This window comes from Dermacentor albipictus, chromosome 2 (genome assembly GCF_038994185.2).
Source record: "Dermacentor albipictus isolate Rhodes 1998 colony chromosome 2, USDA_Dalb.pri_finalv2, whole genome shotgun sequence".
NCBI classification, from domain to species: Eukaryota; Metazoa; Arthropoda; class Arachnida; order Ixodida; family Ixodidae; genus Dermacentor; species Dermacentor albipictus.
In genome coordinates, this window is record NC_091822.1 from 119,884,139 (window position 1) to 119,897,104 (window position 12,966).

The 12,966-nt window shown below is 46.9% G+C and overlaps 1 protein-coding gene across 1 annotated transcript in view; it reads right to left on the reverse strand.

Moving 5' to 3' along the window:
• Nucleotides 1-12,966, reverse strand: part of Argl (Argininosuccinate lyase) — a 71,519-nt gene that overhangs the window by 43,522 nt on the left and 15,031 nt on the right. The window contains exon 8 of the mRNA XM_065452585.2: nt 12,742-12,819. Within this exon, the coding sequence (XP_065308657.2) occupies nt 12,742-12,819 (78 nt within the window). The remainder of the gene's footprint in view (nt 1-12,741; nt 12,820-12,966) is intronic.

The window sequence follows — 12,966 nt, forward strand, 5'->3', positions numbered from 1 at the left end:
AGAGGTGGGGGCGTCGCCATTATTGTTAAGGATTGTTATCGGGCCATAATGGTAGAAAGCAATATGTCAGAGTCAGTGTGGTGTAAACTAATTTTTGGGAACATTGCGTACCTTGTTGGAGTAGTTTACAGGCCACCAGCCACTCCACATGAATTTTTAGATGTCCTCAACGCATTTCTCTGCACTCATGTAAACAGAAGCACTCGACTAATATTGGCTGGCGATTTTAACTTAGGACACATTGATTGGGAGGCTCTGTGAAGTAACCACACCGAGACAGTGAGTGCAAATAAATTAGTAGAAATTGCCTTTTTTCAAGAATTAAGACAAATTGTTAGCGAATACACAAGGGCGACACCCGCATCCCCATCAATACTGCATTTGGTTTTTTTGTCCAGTAATGTCAGAGCTTATGGCTTATCAGTTCCGGATGGTATATCTGACCATAAGATGGTTTCAGTAGGCATACTTCCCTCGTCGTGCAATTATTCTGCCGACTTAGGGCGTACAGAACGAGTGTCGATTAAAGATATGAACGAGCAGATGATACTCCTGTTCTGGACTACTTAGAACAATAATTTGACGAATTTGAAATTGCCTCCCAGTCGAAGACAGTCGAGGAATTGTGGCGGCGATTGAAATGCATTATTACAACTTGCGCCAACAGATTTGTACCAAGTCGTTACGAAAACAAAAAACAGAAAAATCCATGGATAATTCGTGACATTGTTCACATGAAACGTAAAATAAGAAGGCTACGCAAACAGCCAAAGAAGTTACACGAACTATCACAAGTGCGGAGCAGCCTTAAAACAGCACTATCAAAATAAAAAAAAAAGTTCTTCAATGAGACTCTCGGCAACTTCATTAAAAGTGCACCACAAGAATTAGGCGTTTTTTGGGAGCACAGAAAGCAAATAGAGCAGATAACAATAGAAGGGGACCTTGTGACAGACACGCAACAGATAGCAGATGGGTTCAATGAGTTCTTTCAATCGGTGTTTCACAGAGATACAGACAATCACGTCACAGATGACGTAAACTATTCCTGCGCTCTTCCTAAGGAGCCTCTTTCGTTTCGGCAAGAGGGCGTGTTTCATCAACTGCTAAGCTTAGATTCAAAGAAGGCCAGTGGCCTCGACGAGATACCGACGGCATTTCTGAAGCGATATACCGAGTGGATATCTTTTTATTTAAAAATTATTTTTGAACACTCTTTACAGACTCATTCCCTTCCACAAGAGAGAGAGAGAAAATGATAAATGAAAGGTAGGGAGGTTAACCAGGACTGAGCCCGGTTGGCTACCCTACACTGGGGAAAGGGAAACGAGGACGGAAAGATTAAAGAAAGAAGAGAAAGTCCAACGGGGATATCGTTCAGTCACTCAGTCCGGATTACAGACGCTGACTCAGTCCTGTATCTTTCAAATATCGCAGCAGCGCTTTTGTGGCCTTCTGTAGCTGCGATATACGAGGCCATGGTCCCAAGATCTTGTTCAAGGTGAACGGTTTTCTGTCTAACTGGTTGAGAGCTGTGCAGAGATCTTGTCTTTCATTTTCAAATGATGGGCAGTAGCACAGGAGATGGTCTATAGTTTCTTCGACACCGCAGGCATTGCACTCGGCGCTATCAGCCATTCCAATCAAAAACGTATATGCATTCGTGAATGCGACGCCCAAGCGTAAGCGGCACAGCATTGTTTCCTCATTACGCGGAAGCCCTGGTAACAGCCGCAGTTGCATAGATGGATCGAGGGAATGCAATCGATGGTGAGTGAAATCAGGTGTGTGCCACTTCTCCAATGTCATACGGTGCGCTAGCTTGCCTAAGTGTTGGGCTGCGTCAGTACGCGATAAAGGTATAGATACAAGTGTTGCTCCTTCGTGTGCTTTTCTAGCAGCTTCGTCAGCGAGGTCGTTGCCGGAGATACCGCAATGGCCAGGCAGCCACTGAAACACGACGTCGTGCCCTTTCGCAATCATGTGATGGTGAATTTCTCGTATCTCCGATACGAGTTGTTCACAGGACCCGCGACGAAGAGATGACAGAAGACATTGTAAGGCCGCCTTTGAATCACAGAATATTGCCCACCGATTAGCCGGTTGGTTGTTAATATAATCAACGGCACCTCGGAGGGCAACAAGCTCCGAACCGGTCGATGTTGTCAAGTGAGAAATCTTGTATCGGAAGCTTAGTGATCGTGATGGTATAACCACTGCCCCGGTGGAGCTGGTCTGGGTGGAAGAGCCATCCGTATATATGTGGACTCGGTCAAAGTAGGAAGTGTGCAAACAATCCAGAGCTGCTTGCTTCAAGGCCAAGGTAGGTAGGTCGGTCTTCTTTCTTATTCCTGGAACCGTAAGCCGCACTTGAGGTTGTTTTAAACACCACAAAGCTGAGGTTGGACGTGCTGATGGTGTAAACCCCGATGGTAGGGAGGCAAGATACTTGCTGACCTCGTTGGAGAAGGATGCCTGTGGTCGTCGTTCTGGCAGACAGGCAAGAAAGCTTGATTGAATCCGTGAAATATGACGAACATGGGCCCTGAGCGAGCCGGTGCTGATGTAAGTCGTGATAGGATGGTCTTGAGCCATTATAATGGTTCCTGCTGTTGAGGCGCTCCGCGGAAGGCCTAGGCAAACACGTAGTGCCTGTGCTTGCACGCTCTGAAGTTCTCGAAGATTTGACTTGCATATTTTAGTAAGCACGGGAGAACTATAGCGTAGAAATCCGATAAAAAGTGCTCGATATAACTGTAGCATGGAGCCTATTGACGATCCCCATGTTTTGCCGGCGATGAACTTGAAGATGTGAACAATAGATGTGAGCCTCTTCTTCAAGTGGGCAACCTGAGGGCTCCAAGAGAGGTCCCGGTCAACAATGACACCCAAAAGCCGATGATTTTTCTTGTAGCAGATAGGTTGGCCATTGATGTATACTGGATAACCAGACATCGCTTTTCGCGTAAAAGCGACTAACGCACATTTTTCTGTTGAGATGGTAAGGCCTTGTGTCTGAAGATAGTCAGATGCCTGTGTTGCTGCTTGCTGTAGCCTTGAGCGAACCTGCAGACGAGTGACCGCTGATGTCCAGATGCAGATGTCGTCGGCGTATATTGAAACACTCACTGTTTCCGGGAGGGATTCAGCCAGCCCAAGAAGCGCGAGGTTGAAAAGAACAGGGCTTAGAACACCGCCTTGGGGAACGCCTCGGCATGTGTAGTGGTCGGTAGTCGGACCATCTTCCGTACGCACGAACAAGGACCTTTGTGTCAAGTAGTTTCTGATCCATCGATATACTCGCCCTCCTAGTTCAACTGTCAGAAGTGCGTCTAGAATGGTTTGATGGGAAACATTGTCGTAAGCGCCTTTCACGTCAAGAAAGAGTGCGGCTGATAATCGCTTCCGAGATTTTTGTTGTTCTACAGAAGATACCAGATCGATGACACTGTCAATCGATGAACGGCCTCGTCGAAATCCCGCCATTGAGTCAGGGTAAATGTTGTTGTATTCAAGGTACCATTCGAGACGCATGAGGATCATACGTTCCATGAGTTTCCCGACGCAGCTGGCAAGTGCTATCGGCCGATACGATACCAGTTCGAGCGGTGACTTTCCTGTTTTTAGTAGAGGTACCAGGCGGCTTCGTTTCCATTCCTGTGGGACGACACCATCTCGCCATGAGCTGTTAAAAAGGCTGAGGAGTTGTCTTCGTGCTTCTTGACCTAGGTGGCGCAAAGCACTATATGTTATCCCATCGGGCCCTGGTGAAGATGAACTCCTGCAGAGCGCCATAGCAGCTTCTAACTCTTCCATAGAGAATGGAGCGTCCATACTTGTATCTCGTGGACCGGGGATGTCACCTGAAGGCATGTCAAAGGCTAAAACTGTGCCGCCGGCGACTTTCGCACAAAATTCCTCCGCAATTTCTACCTCACGGCGGTTTTCATAGAGAGCAAGGGCGTTGAAAGGGTGTCGTTGCTGGGGGCTTGAGCTAAGGCCCCGTAGGGTACGCCACACACGGGATAATGGCTTGCGGGGGTCCAGTGACTCGCAAAAGCATTTCCATCTTTGATCCGCTAGCATATCCATTCGCCGCTTTATCTTCTTTTGCATACGCCGAGCTTCTCTGAGGTCAAGAATTGACTTCGTGCGCCTGTACCTCCTTTCAGCTCGGCGACGAAGTGCACGAAGCCTTTCCAACTCAATGTCATTCTCTGTGCGCTTTGATGAATGTGTGAAGCAACGCGTGCAATCTTGCATTGCGTCAGCAATTATATCTTCTAATTTGCGTGCGATACGTTTCTTGCATGTGTCTTCTACACGAGCTTGAAAGACTGACCAGTCGATGTGGCGAGATACAACCGGTAATGCGGCGTTTAGTCCATCGATTCTCACATAGGTCGGAATGTGATCACTTCCACGGGTTTCAATATCGGTGAACCACTGCACGCTCGAAGTCAGGCAACGTGACACAAAAGTCAAGTCAAGGCAGCTGCTGTACGATGTACCTCGCAGAAATGTCGGGCTTCCGTCGTTTAGAAGACATAGGTTGTGGCCTGATGCAAATGATATTAGTGACCGGCCCCTCGAGTTTATCCTGGAGCTTCCCCATATATAGTGGTGAGCGTTGAAATCCCCTGTTATTATCCAAGGACCAGGAGTAGCAGTCATAATATCTTCTAGTCTTTTGCTATTAAACTGACTGGTTGGAGATAGGTAGACGCCAATAAGAGTAAAAGACAGCCTCTTCTTTTTCACAGTAACACAGACGTATTGGTTACCGTCGTGTGGCGCTACGGGTTGGGAAAAATACGTAAGGTCTTTGCGGATGTAAACCACAACCTTACTACTACGGACACACGTGGTTGAAACAAAAGGTTCATATCCTGATAGTCTTATGGAGGCTGATAAGTTCGGTTCGCAGATAACCAGTATAGGAAAGTGGTTGTCAAACACGAACTGCCGCAACTCCGAAATACGTGACCTCAGGCCTCTCGCATTCCATTGGAATATGGAGGCACTTCTGACATCATCCCGGAACGATCGCTGTTGTTGTCGATGAGCCATGGTTCTGCTGTAGAAACCCTCAAGCACTGGACTTCTGAAGGCTCTCAAGAACCGGATTGATGGCATCCAGCACTTGCAACGCACTTCGAGCTGTTGGTGTCTGTAGCTTGTCCAGAAGAACACGAATAGCACTAATCAGAGAGCTTATCATGACAACGACTTGTTGATCCTGGTCTGACAATTTATCAGGAACAGATGAGGTATCCTTTGCTGTAGAGCTCTGGTTTCGCTCAGTAGGGGGATCTAGCCGCGGGAGTGCAGGCCAAGAGTCAGCAGCCATGCTGTTCGATGCACCTGTGTCCTTTGAGCTGACTGCGTTTGGCAGGGGCGGAAGAGCGGGTGGCAATGTACGTGGCAGGCGTTCTGCAGAGGCTTTGGAGGTTCTTGATCGACGTCGGCGACGTGATCGTCGTCGCTTAATAGATGCTGCTGCTTCTCGGTGAGACGAGTGGTCTCTAACCATTTTTCTCAATATTGCCATTTCCTTTCGTATCAAAGGGCATTCCTTCGAGGATGCATCATGAGGGCCGCTACAGTTTGTGCACTTCAGCACATTGGCCTCGCACGTGTTAGTGGTGTATGGCCCAGTGCAGCGAGAACAGACGGTAGTGTTCTTGCACACACTACTCACATGTCCAAACTTCATGCATTTCCAACACTGCAGCGGTTTGGGTATAAACGGGCGAACTGCGTGTCGAAAGTGGCCCACTTTCACATGCGATGGGAGGGATTCGCCCTTAAATACGATCTTAACACACCGTGACGTGCCGAGGCGAAACGCGTTTGTGATGATGGTGTTTTCGGTAGCCGGCTTGATTAAGATCGACAGATCGGAGTCGACAATCGTCTCATCAACATCGTAAATTACACCAGTACTGACTTGTTTGCCCAGCGGAATATGAGGGCGGACTTTCATCCCGTCAAGTTCCGTGACCTTGCGCAAAGAATCCAACGCAGCTGTGTGTTCCACGTCAATCGCTAGGACGTTCTTACGGGTGTTCACTCTGATGTCTTTGATTTCATTCGGAACTAGCGCCTCTAGATGGGAAGAAACGGCTTGCCTGTTGAGGCGTCTCAGGTTGTCAGTGGCGAGAACTGGCGCGAACAGGATGGTGAGCTCCTCGGTATGGCGCGAAGATCTCACGGTGGACTCACTCGAGTTCGATGATGCGCTGAGAAATCTTCGCTTCGCTTTACGACTCCGCACCAGCTCGAAGGTGTCATCACAAGAATCTTCACTGCTGACATAGTACTGCATCGTGTCGTCGCTGTCAGTGTCGCTCTCGGTGCCGTTGCGCTTCCTGGAGGCAGCCGGCGCGGGCACTGCCGACTCCGGCGGACGCGCGTGAGACTCCATCTCCATCGCAGTTAAGGAGGAAACAGCAGTTCACGGCAGAGTCCCAGAAATGCACAAAATGAGTAGAGCTGGAAGACTCGGCGTTCTGCCTGAAAGGCACTTCGTCTTCTTTCTTCCCTTCCACAAGATTGGCTGCGCTGCTGTTATTCCGGAGTGCCGCCTGCTTCCAAACAACTATCGCCCTGTATCCCTGACATCTGTATGTTACAAACTCATGGAGCACGTATAATAGCAAAACGCATTATTCATTTTCTGGAAACAAATAAGTTACTTTATGTAAATAAGCATGGTTTTAGACAGGGCCTCTCAACGGTTAACCAACTAATCGAAATGGTTCACGATTTTTCAGTGGCTTTAGACGAACCACAACAGATTGATGTGATTTGCGTTGATTTTAGAAAAGCGTTTGATAAAGTGTCGCATAATAAACTGCTTTTCAAACTCCGCCAAGTAGGCATCAATAATGATATTCTAAAATGGATTGAAGCATATTTAACAGGTCGGAGGCAAGTTGTACGCGTTGGTAATTGTGTGTCAGGATTTTTGGAGGTATTTTCTGGGGTACCACAGGGGTCGGTGCTAGGCCCATTATTTTTTTTGCTTTATATAAAAGATGGAGTTACAGTTGTTGTGGGGTCTGATGTGGGATTCTCACACCGTACTCTTGGGACAAAGGAACGACAACACAGTAGTGCAAACAATCACAAGGGCATTTATTGCGCCTTTCATACATCAATGCCTGCTAGCCGAGTTGCTATCCACAAAACATGCCGATGGGCGCGCGACAAATCTAGAAGTCCGACTCACCGCGACCGGAAGCGAGCGAATATGTTCGCCCCATGCTGGATCCCAACGCCTGGTCGTTCGCGTGTATAGTCACGCGAATCGTGGCGCGTTCGAAGGCGGCCACGCGAGGCGGTCTCGCAGAAGCCTGGGTCGCCGCGCGCTCGCGGGAGACGTCCCCGCGGCGCGCCGACCCGCCGGGAAAGAGGGGCGCTGCACGCGCGGCACGTCCGTGATGTTCGCTGTCTCCAACCCAAGAGAGCAAGCGCCTTCCTTTCGGCGCCCAAGTAACCGCGCAGCGGCGCGACGCTCGCGCCATCTCTCGCACCACGCTTGTACCACTCCAACGCCGCGGCCCACGCGGCGACGCCGCACGGAGACGGGGCTGTGCGGGAAAAACATCAGGGGAGGCGCGAGGGTCGCGCATCCCCACATTGTTCAGCCACCAGTGGTGTTGCAGCTTTTGCAGATGACTGCTTACTTTATGCGCCAGTTACCTGTAGAAACAACAAGGTAAAACTTATTCAGTGTCTCGAAGGTCTTCATACTTGGTGCCGGAAGTGGGACATGAAAATTACTTATGCCAAAACCACCTTCGCGCATTTACCCGAAACGAAACGTTGTTTCCTTCCAGTATCGCATTGGAAATGTTATTTTGACAAATGTGTCTAGTTTCAGATATCTTGGTGTACTGATTGCTGATGACCTAAACTGGCGTAGCCATATTGAAAATGTGTGCTCTGCATCGTACAAAAAGCTGTGTTTTCTTCGAGTAAAGCTACGAAGTGCAACCAAAGTCGTAAAACTTTTATTCGACCTGTTCTAGAATACGCTGCCGTAGTGTGGAGTTTCCATCAGAAAGGTCTAAACGCTAAACTGGAAAGAATTCAAAGCCTTGCAGTCCGTTTTATATGTTCTAGGTGCAAAAAGACAGACTCGGTTACCGAAATGCTAAGTTCATGTAATTTGAAATTATTAGAAATTAGGCGACAGAAGAAAATGATAAAATTATTATTTCAGATTCTCCAGGGTCATATAAAGATTGATAAAAACAGGTACATACGTGCATCTGGTAGACTTAGCAAGAGAATAACTCATGGTGCAACCATCCGTCCTTATGCCAACCGCACAAACGTCTTTCGTTATTCGTTTTTTCCTGACGTCAACGAAAAATGGAATGGCCGACCTGCACACATTGCTGAATGTACAGATGTAAAAGCGTTTGAAACTCTTCTTGATAGTTATGTTCCTTGAAATTAATTCAATGTTTTCTTGGTGTTCTGCATTCCTGTCACTCATTCTATGCCGCTTGTACGATGATCTTGAGATTTTTCGATGATGTTTTGTTGATGTTTTATGATACGTCAAAGTTCTTTCCATATCAATTTTGTATTTGTGATGTATTCCCTCTCTGTAATGACCCTCACATGAGGGTTAACAGTATGTTTAAATAAATAAATATTCGAAACCCAGCATTTGACATGGTGTCCCCAGTGGCCGGTTGAACTTCTTCGTTTGCTTTTGTCTACCGAATGCGAATCAAGGTGCCAACGAGAAACATGCCTCCTATCTGAAGTGGCTCGGCATCTCCCTACGGCAATCCGACGTGTGCGATCCCATTAACGTTGCGTCCTGGCCTACGTGGAAAACCCGTTACCAAAATTACGCAGCCGTCTCTGGAGTTTGCCACACTTTTGCAGAAATGCAAGTGCGTGCACTCACTTATATATTGTTTGAGACCTGGAAGTCGTCCCCTTTTTGAAACCTTTTTGTTTCCATGGATCAACTGCGGTTCTACAAGACTGTCGTGAAACGTTTCATCGAGCACTTCGTACACCAAACAAACGAAGTTTTCGAATTTTCTCGGTTTTACTCAGGAACGGGGTGAAGGCGTCGTTGCTTATTACGCCGAATTATGGAGGCTGGTCAAGCGTTGCAACTACCAGGCTCCTCAAGTCCAAGAGCGTCTAGTATGTGACAGATTCGTGGATGGCCTAAGAGACGCACGCCTCTATGCCCTGGACATAAAGCGTTAACAACAATGCAGACAGAACACAGCCTTGCTTCAGTCCTCTGTGAAGTTCCGCAAATTCATTGCATTTGCGGCCTTTCCATGCGATATGTACTCGGTTGTCCCTATAAGCTCCACGAAATCGTCATCTATGCCCTCTTGTCTGAGAATATCACATAGCATTTCCCAGTCTGTGTTGTCTACGCTCCCTAAATATCTAGAAATGCTGCCCATGAAAGTCTATTCCGAGCTATTGAAATTTATGTGCACTGTGTTAGTAAAACTATATTATCATCTAAGCGTTTGCCTCGTATGAAACCATTCTGTTGTTCCCAGAGTATATCGTTTCTTTCCACCCTCTTCGACAGCTCTAATTCTATGGATTTGCATTGCCATTGTATCTATCACCGATGTTACTGTAACTGGCCTGTACAAGCTCGTTTTATGATTATCCCCTTTTCCATTATAAAAAAAGGTTTATCTTGCTTTGACGCCACCCGAACTAAAATTCCTTAGTTCTAATCACTTGTTCCATGGCATTAGTCAGCAGTGCCTTGCTCATTGGACCCAGCTGTTTGTTTCACGGGAGTAGGATGTCATCGCGTCCCGTGGCCGTGTTGTTAGGAACATTTACTTCTGATTTTTTTTCCAGTAAAAGCATTCTACGCTAAATTTTGATCTCTCAGGCCTCTGTGTTGCTGGATCTGTCTGAGCCTGGACTATACGCTCTCTTTCTTGCCGTGTTACGCCTAATGACGTCTCTGTCACAGTGTGTCGTCTCATTCGAAGGTGTTACCGCCTTCATCCCTTAATTTAAGCCGTTTGCGAATTTTTAATCTGATTATTCCTGCATTCCGCTTCCCCTTTATTTAAGCTTATCTTGGTGGGGGTGCTAGAGTAAGTCTTTCCTTCGTTTGTGTACACGGCGAGGTGTGTATATTGCTTGACTATGGGTATGACTTGCTTTTGAACTGACACCACGCAATTACTCATCTCTTCATTAAAGATAATTACCGACCCGGACACGCTGCGCCATCTACTGGCACCTGCCTGAAGTCCACGCGTGGCGCGTGTGTTTATACATATTTTGACAAGATTGGCTGATAATAATTGCGTGCAGTGGCATCACTAAATGGGGGGGGGAGGCAGTGCTTAAAGTCACGAGGGACCTGGAGGGGGGGGGGTGTCTGTCCCCTCTCTTATATTTAAGGAGAGGCTCGCCCCCCCCCCCCACTCCCCCTTCGATCGGCAGACCAATAGTAGTACTGTGGCACCCATTGGACAAGCGCTGGAGGTTATCTTATTATCAGTAGTGCCTTGAGCAGGACAATTCTATCTCCAAGTTTTCGATTAATAATTAGTCGCAATTAATCCATTCATGTGGCGTTCAGCAAAAAAAAAAAAGGATAGCAGGTACTATCGTACTGCTGCATGCACAGTCCCCAAGGCGCTGCATATGATGGTCACCACCTTTCTTGGACTAAGATTGTTTGACCTATTCACTGCCGGGTCCTGGTATTCAACGCTGCACCGATATATATATATATATATATATATATATATATATATAAACGAGAAGAAAGGGGGTTAACCGAGGGACCCGATATTTATTAGTCATATAATGAGAAGCCAACAAACACTGACACCAAGTACAACATAGGGGAAATTGCATGTGCTTAATAAACGAAATAAAGTAATGATAAATTACCCGCCGTGGTTGCTCAGTGGCTATGGTGTTGGGCTGCTGAGCACGAGGTCGCGGGATCGAATCCCGGCCTCGGCGGCCGCATTTCGATGGGGGCGAAATGCGAAAACACCCGTGTACTTAGCTTTAGGTGCACGTTAAAGAACCCCAGGTGGTCGAAATTTCCGGAGTCCTCCACTACGGCGTGCCTCATAATCAGAAAGTGGTTTTGGCACGTAAAACCCTATAATTTATTTTTTTTAATGATAAATTATTGGAAATTAAAGTGGATGAAAAACAACTTGCCGCAGGTGGGAACCGAACCCACAACCTTCGCATGTCGCGTGCGATGCTCTACCAATTGAGCTACCGCGGCGGCGTTTCCCCATCCACTTTCTTGGGTATTTATGTGTACTACTTCCACTTTAAACCACTTTATACCACTTTAATTTCCAATAATTTATCATTACTTTATTTCATTTATTAAGCACATGCAATTTCCCCTATGTTGTACTTGGTGTCAGTGTTTGTTGGCTTCTCATTATATGACTATATATATATATATGTATGTATATATATATATATATATATATATATATATATATATATATATATATATATATATATATATATATATATATATATATATATATATATATATGTATATATATATATATGTATATAGCACTCGCTTTTGAACCATCTCCTCGCGCCTCGTGCTGACCGTCACATATCTCGTCGGTCTCAATCGCTCTCTCACCCGCACAGTCGGAATGATTCATGACTAAATCATCCCTCTCTTGGCTAACTAGACTGGTGGACAGCTTCACCGATCCCTCGACAATGCAGTTGTCTTCCTTTGAGCTACGCAGCTCGCAGTCCTGCGAACTGCCCTCATTGTCCAGCTGCCACTGCACTGCGGCACGCAGGTCTGACTCGCACTTCATCCCGACATGGGTGCTCGTGCCTGCCGGGTGGTCATCAGCACTGTGTACTTCGTTAACGATACCTGTGACGCGCACACATGGTGACCGTGCCGATTCAGTCGCAGCTGGCCTAACTGTCTCTATACAGTGCTCTGTTGGCACAGCACCTCGTCGCTCTCATTACAGCCTTCAATGGCCTCTGTTCCCACTAAGGCATCGTTAGTTGCTACCACTTTGAGTTCACCTATGAAGGTGCTGCTAAACTCACATGTACTACACCTTTTTTCAGCTTTCGACTAAGATCTGCTATCGACTTCCGCCCCCTTTCGCTGCGTCCAGCCTACAGATTTCTCAAGCCGTTGTTGTCTTTGTTCGATTGCCTGCTCCAAACCTTGCATCTCTTTGTTCAATGCTGTAGTATACTGCCTCGTTGCTTCTGTTAGTTATTTTTCCTGCGAAATTATTTTCAGTTTATGCTTAGCTTCTTCCTCTTCTTGCCTAACTTATTGCTGTTCTTGTCTAATTGCTTCCTGTCCCTGTATTTTGCTTAGAATTCGGTTACCTAGATTTTCGTTGAGTTTAAAATCGTTGTCACTTTGGTGAACGGTTTTACGAATTTCTGTTTCCGTTAAGTCCTCATCCACGTCTGCTTCGAGCTCCTCGCACAACCACAACAATGGATATATGAGCGTGTGTGACTGTGCGCACGCAATACTGGTTGCCGCCCTGTGAGGGCTCCCTTTCTACTCAAGGAAGACTAAGCTTTGCCAACGACTAATGCAGCGGCGCTAAGCTTCAAGAAATCATCTTCCTTACAAAACATTCCCGGAATTCCTGAAACGCTGCTTAAAATGTGCCGAAGGCACGGACTAGACATGTACGAGTGTGTTGCGTGGAGTGCTCGTCTTACCTTCCCAGAGGACACACGTTCAACCTGCGCGAGAGATCGAGGAACCGATCTGCATCCTGCCGGAGAAACCAGGCGTAGCTGAAAAGGTAGAGCGCGCGATTGACTTACATTCAGCGGAGTAAAAAATGCTCGTGAGCACAGGAGGAAAGAGAAAAATGAAAAAAGAAATGTCAAGCACCCAATGACGACTGCGCAGTTTACAAGCGAGCCTTCCTTCGGACCGAA